General features: G+C 28.8%; 1 protein-coding gene across 1 annotated transcript; it reads right to left on the bottom strand.

The window, feature by feature from the left end:
• Positions 1 to 6,190: 6,190 nt before the first annotated feature.
• On the bottom strand, positions 6,191 to 6,855 carry LOC130984730 (uncharacterized). The gene is made up of 2 exons (XM_057907603.1): positions 6,657 to 6,855; positions 6,191 to 6,576 (listed from the first exon to the last, which is right to left on the bottom strand). The coding sequence occupies exons 1-2, from the start codon at positions 6,853 to 6,855 to the stop codon at positions 6,191 to 6,193; spliced, it is 585 nt and encodes a 194-aa protein (XP_057763586.1).
• Between the last annotated feature and the right edge of the window lie 12,941 nt (positions 6,856 to 19,796).

The raw sequence follows: 19,796 nt of genomic DNA, 5'->3' as shown, positions 1-19,796 counted from the left end.
CTTACCCCCTCTAATGAGAGCAACTCACGTTCACACCATATATATACAGGTCTGGTCCTCACTAATTCGAACCAGCCTAGTTCGAAATACGATTTATGTAATTCGAATTAACACACTTCGAATTACGTTGAATGGCGAGCATGGAGGTAGTTCAAACCAGCTTGGTTCAAATTAGTTGGGGAAGCTTGTACCAATGTATTTCGAACTCACCTAGTTTGAATTATGTATCATTATAGTTCGAACCATATAGATTCGAATTAGTGTGCATTCGTTCACAATTCGAGTTGAGTAGGTTCGAATTATATAGAAATGTAATTCGAATTTAGCTCATTCGAATTACATAGAGATGTCCTTTGGTCGATTGATGAAGCAATTTTTAACTTGGCAGATTCATGTAAATTATGGCTTCCCTTGGCTTATTTCTGTTTTTTGCCCTAAAACGTACGTGCCGCATTATTATTGGACGTATTAATGAATCGGTTATTTTTGAATTTCTTAACAAATTAGAATAAAATCGACTTTTTTTTATAACAATAACAATAAACCTAATTTTTTTCTATTAGGAATTTAATTGTATTTTTTAATTTTTAGGGATTCAAATGTCTACAAAACAAAAAGTCATAGATATATTTGTCTTTTTATCAAAAAATTTAAAGATATTTGATTTAGATTGTGTAATTCCATCAGATCAAACCGGGTTTAATAATTATAATGCCAATAATTGAGTTTAGAGAAAGTATAAGGAGCCATATGGAGATTTAGGAAATATTAGAGATATAATTATTAGTGTTATTTTTTTTCATTCGTGGGATAAGTGATATCATGACATAGTATTAGAACTCTAGATTCGAAAAATCAAGAGTTCGATTCTTAGTAAACCCCAAAATTAGTTTAACTTTTTGGGATGAGTGGTTTCATGACCTGAAAACATTTTGAGTGTGTTTATTAAGTGATCTCCTTTAAATTTTGCGTGCTACTGCCAATAGGAGATAATAAGAATAGTATTGTAATTTGGTTCATCATTTATGGAGGAGGAATAAATAGTAAATGATCCAATTTGTCACTGAAAAATAATTTATTTTTTAAATTAATTTTCAAATTTTTTTAAAATCAATTTAAAATATCAGATTATTTTTCATGGAAGAATTATAACATTTACTTATTTGTGGATCTCAATGCAGCAAGTGCAAGTGGGTAACACATGCGCAGACACGACAAAGATTCCGTAACGCAACATGATGCACACATGCTTCTCATTCATTCCATGCATGGATCCTACACCCACACATACATTATACTGTAATTAATGCTGTAATTAATGCTGTTATTTTTTAAGTGAGGTTATCAATAAGTTTTGAAAATGTTACAACTAGTAGAAAACAGGGTTGAAAACTTGAATATTATGGATTAGTATGTCGTGTTTGATTTATCTTTTCATTTTGTCACGAATTTTGTAAAGTTTATAAATTAAATTCTTAAACTGCATAGTATATATTGTACACATTATTCACTATCCAACGGCTGAGATCGATTGATCGAAGCAGCGCTGCACTCTTTTGGTGGGAACTTTTCCATTCACACTTTTCGCTAGTCGCTACTTTCAAGTTTCAATATTTTGAATTGAACTTGGTTTAGACTTATAAATCAGCAAATTCGACATTTTCATCATGTTGCTGAGAAACTATTGAGTAATTTTCAACTAACCTTTTCGCATTTGTTGCTAACTTGATGGGAGAATTCTTTAAAATTTATAAATATATTTTTTTAATTTATATTTTTATAATGAATTAATGATAGTTAGCTCCCTTTTGTAGCACTAATATAATAATATTAGAAAACCTTTTTCTTTGTGATTTCTCGACCCACTAATAAATTTTGAAGGGTATTCCATGTAAGGTTCATACAGCCACTTCCAACTAGTCCCCAACAATTCTAAAGCCCAATTTGTCCGAATCCTTTTTCTTAGAGATCCAGTAAGATCATTGAGGGCCTCAAAATATAAGTTTGATGAGATAGAAGCCCAGAGAGTTTAGTCGAAAATAAAAGAAAGCCATATAGTTGGGCCAACAAGATCAAACAATGAATTTGGTTTCCTGTGAAAATACAATAAATCTATGAGATACTTTGAATGGAAAGGAGTAGAAAATTAGGGATCGGACTTGATAATGATCATGAGTCTTGCCACATTATATACAAGAGATGTTAAATTATTCGGGGGTTCGAATCCCGCCTTGTGCATGCAGCAATCCATTGGCCAGCGGCAAACCCTTAAATGGAGCTCAGTACCGCGACGGATTAGTCCTTGACCTGTCGGGTTGGGGAATACCGTGGGAAACCAAAAAAAAAAATATACAAGAGATGTTATATGTTTTATATGTCCATGATCATTATCAAGTCTGATCCTAATTTTTTCTAATTATTGTTTTACATTGTTTGATTGTCAGTATTATTCAATTATTCTGTTTTGATTTTTTTAAATTATCCTTATAAAAATTAATCTAACTTAAACCAATTTAGTATGTATTCATAATAAATCGTTTTAAATTATATTGATTTACCTTTATTATGTACTTAGAATGATTTAGTAGAAAAATATATTTCATTATAAATTAATTTATGTAAAACTAAATTACTAGGAATTTTTTATTTGTGTAATTTGATTTTACTTAAACCGATTTACTAGAGTTTTCACCTTTATTATAAGCACTTTTATGAAGTTTAAAATTTTTATTATACAAATAAAATAACATGATTTATTATACAAATAAAATAACACAATTTTTAACATATGTTTTTAATATCAAACATGCGTGTATGAAAAATTATGTATAGAAATTCGAATGAGTCATACCATATATCATATATGATATAATATTATAATATAATAATCTCTCTACTCTTCTAATAATTTTTTAACCCAAAAAAAAAATACTATTCGTTGTTGAAAGATGGGAGGAATGGAAGAATTGGAAAAAAAAATGAATCCAAGCAGCCACACAATTTCACAAGATGCATTTACGATAGCCACAATATTCAGTTTTCGTAGAATTTCTGGAGACTACTGCTTGTTTGTTGTTCTTCCAGGACACTAAAGAATTACTAAGGAAGACACAGTAACCAGTTGTGGAACGCCTTGTATCAAAGCAGCTTTCCCAATCAACATCAGTGTAAACAGACAGATTGAACTTGTTCATTACTGAAAAAAAATGCCTTGTTCCGGATCTGACTTAAGGTACCGAAGAATTTGGTGAACTGCATTAAGATGCGGGACACGAGGATCAGACATGAACTGTGCTAGTTTGGTGAGTGCAAAGGTTATGTCCAGTCAGGAGATTGTTAGGTACATCAATCTGCCAATGAGTCTGCAATAAGCAGACAGGTCAGCCAAGGTCTCCCTTTCACCTGCGCGAAGCTTCAAATTCGTATCCATGGGAGAGGAAGCAGGTTTGCAACCCAAGAAATTGGTGTCCTCTAGTAGTGAAAGGGTGTATTTACGTTGGGATAAAAAATCCCTTGCTAGATTTCACCAACTCCAAACCAAGGAAGAATTTTAAGTCACCAAGAACTTTGAGCTTGAAGATTGCCTTTAGTTTCGCTTCAACTCTTTTGATGCTGTCATTGTCAGGTCCAGCTATGATGATGTCATTAACATAGACCAAGAGAAAAATGGTTGACAGACCGTCACCAAATAAAAACAGAGAGTAATCACTTTTACACTATGTGAATCCATGCTGGAGTAGTATTGTACAGAATTTAGTGAACCATTGACGTGATACTTGCCTCAAACCATAGAGTGATTTGGTTAAGATGCACACTAAAACCTAATTTCTCTGTGGATGTCCAAGTGGGACTTCCATGTAAACCTCTTCAAATAATTCTCCATTAATAAAAGTGTTGTTTATGTCCAGTTACAGAAGATTCCAATTCTTGGCGGCTGTTATGCTCAAGAGAACCTTGACTGTGGTGATCTTTGCCACCGGACTAAAGGTGTCTTTGAAATCGATCCCTGCCTGTTGTGTATAGCCTTTTGCAACTAAACAAGCCTTATACCTATCGAGAGTGCCATCAACTTTCAATTTTTTCTTGTATACCCATTTGCATCCAATAGTGTGTTTGTCGGGTGGTAGAGAGACTAGTTTCCAAGTGTTGTTCGTCTCTCAAGCTATGAGTTCTTCAGTCATAGCCTGTCTCCACTACTCATGTCTCACGGCCTGATGATAGAAATGTGATTCAGGTATTTTGGTCACATTGGCAATAGTGACTTGATAAGCATGGTTAAGTCTGTGGTGGCTAAGGTAGTTGAAAATTGGATATAGAGTGTTGGTGTGATGGACATAGTCTCAAAGATAGTGAGGGATTTGATGGGGTCTGGTAGACCTTCTAAGAGGTTTGAGGGGCTCAGGACCAGGTATGGCACTATTTTGACATGGAGGTGGTAAGGTTTCAGTAGCAATATTTTCTAGGAGTGGTTGCACATAAGCAGTGGGGTCTGGATCCAAAGTAGGTCTTGGGAGCACTGTGTCATTTAATAGATCAGAATCAAGGTCAGGGTTTAATTTGTTGGTGAATGGAAGAATGGATTCATGAAAAACGTCTCTAGATACAAAAAATTATTTTGATTTTAAATTGTACAGTTTGTATCCCTTGTAACCTATTGGGTAGCCAATGAACACTGATGGATCAGTTCGAGCATTAAATGTTGGCCTTCCATTTGAATTAATAGCTGCATATACTAGGCAGCCAAAGACTCTTAACCTCTCATATGCCGGTTGTTTGTTGAACAAGATCTCGAATGGTGACTTGAAGTTGAGCAGTTTCGATGGTGTCCTATTAATTAGAAATACTGTCGTGGCGACACACTCTTCCCACAATCAGATAGGGACCTTGGATTAGAAATATAGTGCTCTAGCTACATTAAGGATGTGCTGGTGCTTCCTTTCAATCACTGTGTTCTGCTGAGGCCTGTATGGGCAGGAGAACTGGTGGAGGACTCCCTTTTCATGCAAGAAGTCAGTAATGGCCAACTCTTTTGCATTGTCCGATTGGATGCATTTGATATTGATATTGAATTGAGTTTCAGTTAATGTATAAAATTGTATGAGGTAACCTGCAGCTTCACTTTTATTATGCAAAAAATAAATCCAGCAAAATCTGGTGCAGTCATCAACAATACTAAAAAAATATTTGTAACCATTATATGTTGGCACATGGTAAGGTCCTCAAACATCACAATGAACTAAATCAAATGCATTCGGATACATATTGTTATGTGACTCAAAAGAAAATTTTTTGAATTTTGTTAAGGGACAAATTGAACAAACAAAATTGGAAAAAGGTTTATTGAACAGGGATAAACTTTATAAGATTTTATTAGATGCATGGCCTAATCTAAAATGACAAAGCTCAGATTGACAGAAATTGACTTTAACAATGTCAAGTATTGGAACCGAAACTGGTGCAGCGATCTTGGAAGGTGGCTCAGGCTTTAGGATGTAAAGTCCATTGCTTAAGTCACCCTTCCCAATCTTCCTCAGTGAGCAATGGTTCTGAATGTCAAAGAAGTTGTGACCAAATATGATTATAATTTATGTATTTCTTAGAAAAGAGGAAATTGATAGTAGATTAATAGAAAATTCAGGTATATATAGAACATTATTCAATGTGATTTCAGGATTGATAATCACGGTACCTACATAATTTGCTGTGAAAACAGAATTATTTGGGAGGGTTACTAAAAAATATTTAGAGGTATGAAAATTGAACAAGAGGTTCAAGTCATATGCTATGTGAATTGTCGCTCCACTGTCAAGGATCCAACAATTTTGAGGCATTTGATTTCTTGAAAGTGATGAGTTGAGGACTATACCTACGTGTGTGGCCACATTAGTGAATCAGCTGCTGGTAAATCTTGGATCTGCTGATTGCTGAGTAACGCAATCAATTGCTGTATTTGGTTCTGGTCTAGGTTCAGTGTGGACTGTGCCTCTGAGGCTGCAATATGATGAATTGATGACTTGGTTTCACGTCCTTTGCCATACCCAAGAGGGAAGCCATGGATTTTGTAGCATTTTTTCACTGTGTGGCCAAACAATCTACAGTGGGAGCACATAGGTCTGTCCTTCTTCTACTGTCCACTGCCTCGTCCATGGAGCAGTTGTTGAGGTTGATTATTCTTTGCCAAGAAAGCTGCCTAATTTGAGGAGGAGGAAGCGCCAATTATCCTGTGCCTCTCTTCTTGAACTACAAGAGAGAGAACCTTGTTGATGGCTGGTATGGATTTCATAAGCAGAATTTGAGCACGAATTTGCGTAAAAGATTCATCAAGACCCATGAGAAAAAAGTGTACGTATTCAGATTGAAAAAAGTCGTGCATTAAGCGGGCATCACCGCAATTACACGGCACTAGATGATAGGAACTGAGCTCTTCCCACAGCATTTTGATCCTGGTGAAATACTGAGACACAGTCATGGCATCTTGCTTTAGGTTCATGAGTTCCCTTTTTAGCTCAAAAATTCTAGGTCCATTACCATGTTCGAACCTTTCTTTGAGATCATGCCAAAGTTCCTCAGCAGAATCTGCATAAATCAGTGAGGTTGCAATTTTCTTCGAAACTGATTTGAGGATCCAAGTGCTCACTATATCATTGACACATTGCCAATTTTCAAATTGATCTGGATCTGCAGCTGGATCTGGCCTTGCTTGGAATTGTGCCGCTGATAAATCCAAGCTTTATCTTGGCATTTAGGGCTTTCTTCATGGCGCAACCCAAGAGTGGTAGTTTTTTCCAGTGAGTTGTTGAGTGACGAGGAATAAACCGGTTGATCTGCCGTAGAAAGTGTAAATGGATCTGCCATTGTAGGATCAATGAATCTTGGGGTAGAAAGATTCATGACGTCTTCTCTAAACTCGTTGATCAGAACTTCTTGCTTTCATTGCAGACAATCACAACTTGGCGAAGCAATTAAGCTCTCATCAAACTTTATTGAGTGAGTTTATGAAAAGAGGAAAGAAAGAAGAAGGAGAAGAAAAGTTTTAGAAGAAAATGAAATTTGTGAAAAAATGTAGAAGAGAATGTCTTCTGATACCATGTTAAAAGATGAGAAAGATTGAAAAATTAAAAAAAAATAAATTATTAATTATATTAAATCAAATTCTTGCCAATAATATATATACAAACACAAAACAGTAAGTGAATTCTAATTAAATATAATTACTCTAACTAACTGTAGTGAATAACTTAGTTTATGCTAATATTCGTTTTGAAATTGAAAGTAGAGAGTTGTTTCTCAATAATTTATCAATCATACGTGAAAATATGAAAAGTTGATTCATCAAAATTGAACGCATTACATGATGTACATCACTTTAATCTAAATTTGTAGTTTAGTTCTGCGTGCTTTCAATCTCACGCACTAAAAAAACATAGACCTGCATCATCATCTTTTAATCTTTTGTTTGCATTCTCTTATAAATTATAATATCATCATATTATAACAGTAAAATAGTGTCACTAATAATGGTACAACTGAACAAGATTCACTACTACTGTAATCTTTGTGGGGCCAAAAAAAATATTTTTTTTTCAATGAGGGGGGTTGCTTATCACGAAAATACACAAATAGTGATCCTTATTGGGTGGTGATTCTTAGCCACTAGGTGTTGTTTGGCAATTATTCTTATGGCCTAATATCCTTAATTCCTTATAGTGATTATTTTTCTTGATTTTTTTGGCACTTATTCTAATGCCACAACTTTATGAAAAGCTAGCACTTTTAGTTTGTAGTTTAATGTACACGATCCATGGTAAAGAGAAGAAATAAATAAGAAATGCATGATACATTTATTCTGTGAGGTATAGGTATACCCTTGCCACTTTAGTTAGATCAAATATATATACAATAATCTTATATTCTTATCTTTTCTTCGTCCTTATTATTACCTTAATTATTCAACAGATCAGATCATCATCATAGTGGGTCTTCCATTATATTCTATTGAAGAAGAAATAATGCACTACTCATCATAGCTTGGAAAAGATACATGTCACAAAAACATAAAATTAAAAAATAAAATAAAATGCATGACAATATATTGTTCCCTTCGTGCAGGCAGTGGAGCAAACAAGAATTCATAATAAGTATTAAAAAAAATCTATATTATGGTATGTTGGATGTTAAGAGACAATAAGAGACTTAGCTTATCTAGTATATATGATAAGTTATCTTGACTATATTTTATATTGGATAAGAGATTTTTTTCAATATAATCGCGATTAAAAAATCTTTTTAATAATTAATTTATGAAAAAATATTAAAAGATCAGTAGAATTTATTATTTTTAATCAGTAAAATTTATTATTAAATTATTGAATTAAAAGAATTAGGTTGATAACTAAAAATGATGACCAAAAACAATAAAATCTCTTCGTTTTCTAATATTTTTCTTAATTTATTATTTGTTAACGAGTGAAATTATTAAAATATATTTTTTCTCTTTAATTTTCTAAAAATATTAGGACAAATATTATTAGCTAGTGACATATACTATTGTCAATGTTGGATCACATTATTGTAGTATTTAACTTATGTTTTAAATTGGATGTGGCATAGACAAACTTAAACCTCATAAAATTTGTGTCACAATCTAAGTTTCATATATCTTATTGCAATTTGTTGACAAGAGAAACAATAATGTGGGGGGTGAGTCATGATGCATTGATGCATATATACTTATGCTAGAACAATCAAAACCTTGGTCGTTGACTCATTGGTCATGCCAACTACAAATATGAACATCTATTATATATGGCTTGAAGATTATATTGAAAAAAAAAAGGATTATCATGAACCTTTCAAGTTCAACTCTAATAATTACATGCCCCGAAATAGCTATGTTTCAAAATTTAAACAAAGGGTCAAAGATATAATTATAGTTATAATTGTAGTCATAATTATACAAACGAAGTGGAGAAAGACAAGACAATAGATTCCAAATATAGTGGATTGCCAACCAAATTCCATTATACCTATCTTTTTCTTTTAATTTATTTAATTGGAATCATTAAGCATTTAAGCATCACAACCACAAGTATCAGTTTATGTGCATTTAGATATCAAAATTCCTTATAAGTATTTCTCAATTGCTATCTTAAAACTAATGTAAAAATACAACAAACACTTTTATTATTATTTTTTATCGTCTCTCATCTAGTCTGTTTACACACAATTCTTTTTAATAATGCCTTGAAACAACAATTATCTACATTTATTACTCACATTAAGATGATGCTTTTATGTAAACATAATAACAAAGATATAATACATATTATGTTTAACAATTCAATAAAACATGTCTAATCATATAATTTTCAACTCGGTGTTGGGATTTAATGATTTATATATATATATTTTTTTGCTTGTCTAGGGGAGACAGTAGAGAGTATTGGGCCTAGGGAGAATTTAGTGGTGAGTATCCAATTGTTTTTCTTAAATGGGCTAATCACACATTTGGTTCTTCAACTAGGATATGAATCTAACCCAACTATAACCGTTCATCTTACCGACCAAAAACTAAAAAAAGAGTACGGATGAAAATGAATAGGGATCTAAAAATAATAAAATATACATTACAAGACATTAAACACGACTGAATCTAAAATGTAGAGTATATATTTATTTTTGTATTTAAAGAATTTTAAGTCAGATACTTTAATTTTCAACTAAAATTAATTATTTGATTGGTCCTAACAATTAATTCCGTCAGTCACTTAGCTAGCGGTTTGTTTTCGGAGACAGGACACAGAGACATGGACAGCACATTCTTAAAAAGCGTTTGGAAGCAAAGACATGGACACTGAACATATTGTCTCCGGGACAGTTTTTTATACTTTTGTGTTCACTCTTTTACGAAGGACAACGATGGACACGAGATTTGGAAGAGGGACACGGACTGTTTTTATGAATTTTTTTTGTCCATGGTGCTATTTTTTATTATTCCACTGTTACCCCTTCTTATTTTTTCTATTTTGCGTTGTTTTCAGAAAGTACTTTTTTTACTCCATGCTCTTTTTCTAATTTCTATCTCTACGTTCTTTTTCTTTCTTTTTTTCTCAGGTACTCTCTCCTTTTTATAAAAATTTTTATTGGACTGGATAATTTCTTTTTTCTTATCATTCTTACTTCAACGTCATTTTAACCTTATATTATATTATTTGATTTGTAATAAAAATAATAACAAAAATAATTAGTCTGAAGACTTTTAAAAGATAAATATTATAAAGGTAAAATTGATATTTTAAAATGCTAAAAAATAATTTATAAATTATACTTGATTTTATATAATTTAAAGAAAAATTAATTTTTTGAAAAGAAAAATAAAATTTTAGATAAAAAAATTAATTTTCTAAATAAAAATAGATTTTTATGTGAAAAATTAATTTTTTTCCATTTAAAAATGGATTCTTTTTTTAAAACTGATTTTGTATTTAAAATTAATTTGGCTTATTTACCTAAATGAAATTTTTTATTAATCAAACTCAGATTTTTTTTGTTAATATTAACCATATGTATTCCTACATATTAATAATAAATTTAAAAAAATAATTATATTTATAAATTTTATTTTAATATAAATATTATTATATAATTTTATATTAAAATTTTTTACTGTTTCAAATATTTTTTTCAAGTTCCCACTGTCTGTACTCCTACGTACTCTCATTATTTATTAAATTAGTTTATACTAAAAAATTTGGAATCACATGGCTATTTTAGTCATTTTATATAATATTTTATTTTTGTCCATGTGTATCCAAACATAATACTGGACATTACATTAGTGTTCTATCCATCCTATCCAAACACGATACACAAAACATAATTTTTAATGTCTCTGTCTTATTGTTTTTGTCTCAGTGTCAGTGTCCTGTTCTGTCGTGTCTTTACAAACAAACGCTACCTTTGGTCCTTGGTTCCGTCAACTCTAACAGAAGACAAAATGGTCCCTGACAACTCTAATAGAGGACAAAATAATCACTGACAACTCTAACAGATAACAAAATGATCCTGACCCCTTTATTCGAAAATGACACTATTCTTTCCCAATTTTTATCATATCTCGCATAATCCTAATATTCATACTCTCCTTCTTCACCTTCACAGTTTTCTTTTTCATCTTTTTCTTCCTTATATTTAACTCCAAGATTAAGCTATAGTGTAATTGTCACACGTGTCACACCTACCTCAACATGTCATGAACCACACACTTCCTAAATTTTTGTGACTAGTCCTCTGCACTTCACCCACTAGAAGCATCCACTTCCACTTCTTCGATAACATTACTTCCAACCCCGACAACGTCCACGACATCCTAAAGACCAAGTTCCACAACTACTCAAATGGCACGCCTTTCTCCACTCTTCGGCAACCAATATAGATTGTTGGACATTAGGACATCATGAGAAGATTCTTTTTCGACATCATATGCAAATTCTCATTTGAAATAGACACCGAGTGCTTCATTTCTTTTTTTCCGGAGTCCAACTTAGCAGATAGTTTCGACCTCACATCTAAGCTATCATATTGTTGTTGCCGCTCATATGGAAATTGAAGCAATTATTGAACATTGGTTCGGAGAAGAAGTTGAAGGAAACGATCGGAGTGGTGGACAATGTGGTGTCATGGGGATGATAGGACAGAGGAGGAGGGAGATGACAACGACGACGACGACGAGTCTTAACAAATCAGACTTACTGTCTAGATTCACAGAATTCATCAAAGACGACAAGTAGTTGAGAGACATAGTCATTAGTTTCCTGAGTATGAATTGGTTGAGAACATGTTAAGGATTTTTTTCTTATGAACATTAAAGTTATAAAGAGTGCATTGTGTAGCTTGAAGTTACAGACTGTTAGTATTATGCGAGATATGATGGAAATTGGGAGAGAATATTGTCGTTTCCGAACAGAGGAGATCAGGGGCCATTTTGTCCCCTATTAGAGTTGTCAGTGACTATTTTGTCCTCCGTTCGAGTTGACGGAATAAAGGACCTAAGTGACTGATGGAATTAATTGTTAGGGACTAATCGAGTAATTAATTTTTGTTGAGAACTAAAGTGTCTGGTCTAAAATTCTTTGAGAACCAAAATGGATATATACTCTAAAATGTATTAGTTCAACAATTCATTCTAGGTCCATTATCATTATATGTATATTTATGGAAAATACAGATTGTTAGAATACAGTTGTGATGACATCTAGGTTGTATTTGTTTTTGAGAATAGGATAAGATAAAACATTAAGAATAAAACATAAAGAATAGAGACACAAATTTTTATGTTCTTGTATTTTGTTTGATGATAAATTAGAACAAATTATGAAAATTCAATTTATTCTTATTTTTTTATTCAAAAATTTTGAAAAAAAATATAATAATAAAAATATAATTATAAAAAATTAACAAAAATAATAATAAAAAATTAAAAAATAAATTATCTTTTATAAGTGTTTTTATTTATGTCTTTTCTATCAAATATAATTCTGTGGATTTATTATATCTTTATCTCAATATCCTATTTTTATAAATAAACACAATTTTATATCTGATAGTACAAAAGAAGAGGACGATTTAATAAAGTTTAAAATATGAAGGGAAAAAAGCTTTACTCAGGACCTTTGATTTTTTTTTTCAATGTACTCTCAGCACCAAATAGTTTAAAAGTCAAGAAGAAATTATTGTCACACCTATGGATATTATCTGATACGAAAATTCTATTTCCATTCTCCGTCTTTGTCTAGCAAATTATTTTTCATTTTCGTCTTATTTTATCATAGATTTTTATTTATTTTCTTTTATAAGAAGATGGATACTCACAATAGATATTAAACTTTAAAAAATAAAAAATAATTATAATTAAATTCTATACAATTCAATTAAAATGTATTAAATTAAATTAAATTTAAATACATTTAATAAAATGAGATAAATACTAAATTAACAACATATAAATTAAAATAAAACGAAATAAAAAAATTTTCAACATAACAATATAACAAATCTTATAATAGTACTCCTCTAATAATTAGTCCGTACAAATATAAATATCATGCACATCATTAGTTTTTTTCTAAATAAAATTGGGGACAAAAAGAATTAAAAAATTATATATATACATTGTTAGTACTCTCCCATTTTACTTGCTGTTATAAGTCCAAAATTTTTTATACCATTTCTAATCACATTAAAAAATTACTGTTGTCATACTTTTTTCGTTTAATTCTTATGGACTCTTCCTTTTTCTTAATGTACCTTTTTCTAATATTAACTTTTGTTGCGAGGATAGTAAATAAAATAAAAAAGGTATTTTAAAGAAAAAATAAATTAAATAATATATGACAATAATCTTTATCTAAAAGTAAAAATACCTTAAAATCGTAGCAGTTATCATATATAATTTAGAATTAAAATCAATAAATTAATCAAATATCTAAATATGAGGATGGAAAATGAATGAAAAATATAATTTGTAATTGTTCAGAATTTAGATGATTTTTTTTAATTTCGAAAACTAAAATAAAATGATCGATTTAAAATTTTACTAATGATAATTAATACGGAGGCGTTTTTTGAGAGGCAGTAGTGGTCCTATTATAAAAATGATATAATATTTAAAAAAAAAGGAGAAAGAATAATATAAAGTTATATATGGAGTAGGTTGCTGTCTTATATATATATATATATATATATATATGATGTTGTGATGGGATAGTGTTGTATGTATCTATGTTCTTGGATTTTTGTTCAATTTGCAAAATTTTTGTTTGGTTAATTTTAACTTTTAGATTTGACTACTTTTATGTTATCATACTAGATTTAAGGTACTAAAAGACTGAGACTGAGAGACTGAGACTAAGAGACAAATAAATTTTAATATTCTGTTTGAGGCAAAGTGAGAGACAGAAATTGAAACAAGAATAAAACTCTAATTTAATTTGCATAAAGGATAAAATTAGAATTAATTAATTAAAATGAGGGTATTTTAGGTATAAAATATTAAAATTTCAGTCTCCATCCCTAAAAATTTCAGTTCTCTATGTCCCTATTTTTTGGAGGTACTGAAATACTAAAATTTTAAGAATAGAAACAGAAATTATAGTACCCATGTCTAAATCAACAAACATGACACTGTGTCTTAATCTCCCAGTCTCTGTCCCAATACCTCAAAACAAACGCTACCTAAGTAATCTAGAATAATTATTTAATCAGTTTTTTGAAATTTTTAAAATGAAATACTTTAGTTTTTTAATTTTAAAATACACAAAAAATTCTTTTAATATTTTAATTCTAACAAATAAATTAATTTCTGATCGTATTTTTTTCATCAATGATAAATGAAAAATCTTGACATGAAAGACTAGAATAACTCATGTTACAACGAATTGTATATAACAAGACAAATTAAAGAAAGTAATAAAATACAATACGTATGTTATCGATTGAAAAATAAGGTTAGACACTAATTTGTCAGCGAAATTAAATTTGAAAGAGTTTTTTGTGTATTTCAAAATTTAAAAAACTAAAATGTTGAATTTTAAAACATTCATAAACATTTGGATAATTACTCAATACTTTAAAAAGCATTGCACAAATTTTTAACTCATCATAAGTTGGAATGTTTTATTTTCACAATATTTAATATGTTTTATTTATTGATAATTCAATGCATAATTACTAACGAAATTATTGAAATAATTTGTAATCGCAATAATAATAATCATGTATACTAAGTTATATGATGTAATATAACACACATAAGCACGTGAAAAAGGAATATAACAAAAAAAAGCTTCATGAAATTGTTTGACAAAAATTATTATCTGCAGCTTTCTAATTCAAAACAGCAGAGTAATTGGTAGAACATGCATGCATGAAATTCTAACAAACTTTAAGACAATGCAAATGTAAGAAGACAAAAAAAAAACATGTGAACCCAAACTATTATTGTACATGACAAACATCATAAATAACCGCTCGTTGTTTTCAAAAAATAAACTCTTAAAAAAACTTGTATTTGAATTTTGAAGAATAGACAATTTAGCAAACTCTTAGGAAATGATGCATTTGAATTTTGAGGGTTTTTATTTTTAATATGGAGGAGAGGTTGGTGTGTTGCTGCGTTATGAAGAGTACAGGGGAGCTTTACCTGCATGTGATACCAGGAGAGCATAATTCGGACCGAGGGAGTTGGATACAGGAACATGGAAGGTCCGTTTTCTTTTATACCAACTTACATATTGAAAAAATATCTTTTTTACTAATTCGGAGGGTCCCTTTTCCTTTTATAAAAAACAATTAAAAAAACGAGAAATCAACGTGACATCATATATTTAGATTATATATTTCGTTCTAGATTATCCTGTATACATACATATATATCTTAACAAGCAGTTAATATTAAATTGATACGTGAATCGGTGGGACATTTTAATATGAATTACTTGTTTCATCAATTGTTAGAAGATATCAGGATTATATAAAAAAATACTGATATTAGTAAAAAATTATAGAATATTTTTTTATTCGACATTGTAAAATTTATTATTGTAATTCTTGTTCACTGTTTATTTGTAAATTGAAATTGCTCAAAATTCAAATGACTTTTTTTTTTCAAAAGCTAAAATAAAATGATCCACTTAAAATTTTGCTAGTGATGATTAATATGGAGGTTTTTTTTCTGAGAAGCAGTAGTTATCTATTCTGAGAATGATATAATATTTTTTTAAAAAAAAGGAAGAAAGAATAATATAAGGTTATATATAAAGTAGGTTGCTAGTATTCAAAATTAGCTGTATATTTATATGTCGTTTCTATTAGTTTCTTAGTTTTAAATTGCCATTGTGATTATGGTATATATATATATATATATATATATATATATATATATATATATATATATGTGTGTGTGTGATGTTGTGATGAGATAGTGTTGTATTGCATGTATCTATGTTCTTGGATTTTTATTCAATTTACATCATTTTTGTTTGGTTAATTTTAACTTTTAGGCTTAGACTACTTTTATGTCATCAAACTAGATTCAAGTATTTTAGAGCAATTATTTAATCAATTTTTAAATTTTTTAAAATTAGATATTTTAGTCTATTAATTTTAAAATACACAAAATATTCTTTTAATATTTTAATTCTACCAGATAAATTAATTTTTAATCTTATTTTTTGAATCAATTATAAACAAAAAATGTTGACATAGAAGACTAAACTAACTCATGTGACAACCAATTGTATACGTGTATAAACAAAACAAATTAAAGAGAATAATCCAATACAATATTTATATTATTGATTGAGAAATAAGATTAGACACCGATTTATTTGCCAAAATTAAATTTAAAAGATTTTTTTGTGTATTTTAAAAATTAAAAAACTAAAATATTCGATTTTAGAAAACTCATACACATTTAGATAATTACTCAATATTTTAAAAAGCATTGCACAAATTTTTAACTCATGATACGTGCACCTGGAATGCTTTATTTTTACAATATTTAATATGTTTTATTTATTGATAATTCAATGTATAGTTGCTAACGAAATTATTGAAATAATTTGTAATCGCAATAATAATCATCATGTATTTTAAGTTATATGATGTAATATAACACACATAAGCACGTGGAGAAGGAATATAAAATTTTTTTCATGGAATTGTTTGACAAAAATTATTATCAGTAATTTTCTAATTCAAAACAGCAGAGTAATTGGTAGAACATACATGCAAGCATGAAATTCTGACCAACTTTAAGATAATGCAAATGCAAGAAGACAAAAAAAATATATGAACCCAGACTATTGTTATACATGACAAACATCATAAATAACTGCTCGTTGTTTTCACAAAATAAACTTTTAGAAAATGATGTATTTGAATTTTGAAGAATGGACAATTTAGCAAACTCTTAGGAAATGATGCATTTGAATTTTGATACTTTTTATTTTTAATATGGAGGAGAGGTTGGTGTGTTGCAGAGTTATGGAGAACACAGGAGCTTTACTGCATGTGGTATCAGGAGAGCACAATTCGGACCGAGGGAGTTGGATACAGGAAAAGGGTCCGTTTTCTTTTATATCAACTCACATATTAAAAAATATTTTTTTTACTAATTCGGAGAGTCCGTTTTCGTTTTATAAAAAAATTAAAAAAACAAGAAATCAACGTGACATCATATATTTAGATTATATATTTCGTTCTAGATTATCCTGTATACATATATATCTTAACAAGAAGTTAAAATTAAATTAGTACGTGAATCGATGGGACATTTTAATATGAACTACTTGTTTCATCAATTGTTAAAAGATATCAGGATATATCAGGATCATAAAAAAATACTGATAGTAGTAAAAAATTATAGAATATTTTTTTATTTGACATTGTAAAATTTATTATTATAATTTTTGTTCACTGTTTTATTTATAAATTGAAATTGCTCAGAGTTCAAATGTTTTTTTTTTCAAAAGCTTAAAAGAAAATGATCCATTTAAAATTTTACTAGTGATGATTAATATGGAGGTTTTTTTTTTCTGAGAGGCCGTAGCTATCTATTCTGAGAATGATATAATATTTTTTTTTTAAAAAAAAGAAGAAAGAATAATATAAGGTTATATATAGAGTAGGTTGTTAGTATTCAAAATTAGCTGTATATTTATATGTCGTTTCTATTAGTTTCTTAGTTTTAAATTGCCATTGTGATTATGGTATATATATATATATATATATATATGTGATATTGTGATGAGATAGTGTTGTATTGCATGTATCCATGCTCTTGAATTTTTATTCAATTTGCATCATTTTTGTTTGGTTAATTTTAATTTTTAGACTTGCACTACTTTTATGTCATCAAACGAGATTCAAGTATTTTAGAGTAATTATATAATCAATTTTTAAAATTTTTAAAAATTAAATATTTTAATCTATTAATTTTAAAATACACAAATTTTTTTTAATATTTTAATTCTAACAGACAAATTAGTTTTTAATCTTATTTTTTGAATCAATTATAAACAAAAAAATGTTGACATAGAAGACTAAACTAATTCATGTGACAACCAATTGTATATGTGTATAAACAAGACAAATTAAAGAGAATAATCTAATACAATATTTATGTTATTGATTGAGAAATAAGATTAGGCACTAATTTATTTGCCAAAATTAAATTTAAAAGATTTTTTTGTGTATTTTAAAATTTAAAAAACTAAAATATTCGATCTTAGAAAACTCATAAAAATTTGGATAATTACTTAATATTTTAAAAAGCATCGTACAGATATTTTTAACTCTGGAATGCTTTATTTTCACAATGTTTAATGTTTTATTTATTGATAATTTAATGTATAGTTGCTAACGAAATTATTAAAATAATTTATAATCGCAATAATAATCATCATGTATACTAAGTTATATGATGTAATATAACACACATAAGCACGTGGAAAAGTAATATAAAAAAAAGTTTCATGGAATGTTTGACAGGAATTATTATCAGTAGCTTTTTAATTCTAAACCGTAGAGTAATTGGTAGAACATGTATGTATGAAATTCTGATCAATTTTAAGATAATGCAAATGCAAGAAGACAAAAAAAACATGTGAATCCAGATTATTGTTGTATATGACAAACATCATAAATAATTCGCTGTTTTCAAAAAATAAACTCTTAGGAAATGATGTATTTGAATTTTGAAGAATGGACAATTTAGCAAACTCTTAGGAAATGATGCATTTGAATTTTGACACTTTTTATTTTTAATATAGAGGAGAGGTTGGTGTGTTGTAGCGTTATGGAGAGCACAGGAGCTTTACCTGCATGTGGTGTATGTGGTGTCAGGAGAGTACAGTTCCGACAGAAGGAGTTGGATACAGGAACACGGAGGGTCCGTTTTCTTTTATACCAACTCACATATTGAAAAAAATATTTTTTTACTAATTCGGAGAGTCCCTTTTTCTTTTATAAAAAAATTAAAAAAATAAGAAATCAATGTGATATCATATATTTAGATTATATATTTCGTTCTAGATTATCCTGTATACATGTATATCTTAACAAGAAGTTAAAATTAAATTGGTACGTGAATCGGTGGGACATTTTAATATGAACTACTTGTTTCATCAATTGTTAGAAGATATTAGGATCATAAAAGAATACTGATGGTAGTAAAAAATTATAGAATATTTTTTTATTTGACATTGTAAAATTTATTATTGTAATTTTTGTTCACTGTTTATTATTCTAATTTGTTATATAATATGTATTATTATTCCTATTGAAAATGATAAATTAAATAAAAAATTAATCATAAATAATAATAAAAACAAAATTAGTAAAAAGTTAGAACCCAAAATAGTAAACAAAATAAGATTATTGAGAGTACTCATAAAGAGTACTAAAATATGTTATTTTATATGTTATTTTTAATTTAATAAATAAATATTAATTTTTATTATAATAGTAAAAAATATAACAAACTAAAATAGAGTTTTATAAAAAATACTATATAAAAAATATACTAAAAGAAGTATTAAAAAAAGATCAAATATACTAAAAAATAATATTATAATTTAATTTTTTTTAGTATTTAACTAATCATCTATCTAAAAGTGATTTTAACTAATATTGTCTAAATAATTTCATTTTATCAAAATCAATTTTAGTATAGAATTGACAAACATAAATCATATTGACATAAACTCACTTCTATCCAAAATCAATTTTACAAAATC

This window comes from Arachis stenosperma, chromosome 1, assembly GCF_014773155.1.
Source record: "Arachis stenosperma cultivar V10309 chromosome 1, arast.V10309.gnm1.PFL2, whole genome shotgun sequence".
Taxonomy (NCBI): domain Eukaryota; kingdom Viridiplantae; phylum Streptophyta; class Magnoliopsida; order Fabales; family Fabaceae; genus Arachis; species Arachis stenosperma.
Note: the sequence above shows the minus strand (reverse complement) of the source record. Positions and strands in the feature narration are given on the sequence as shown.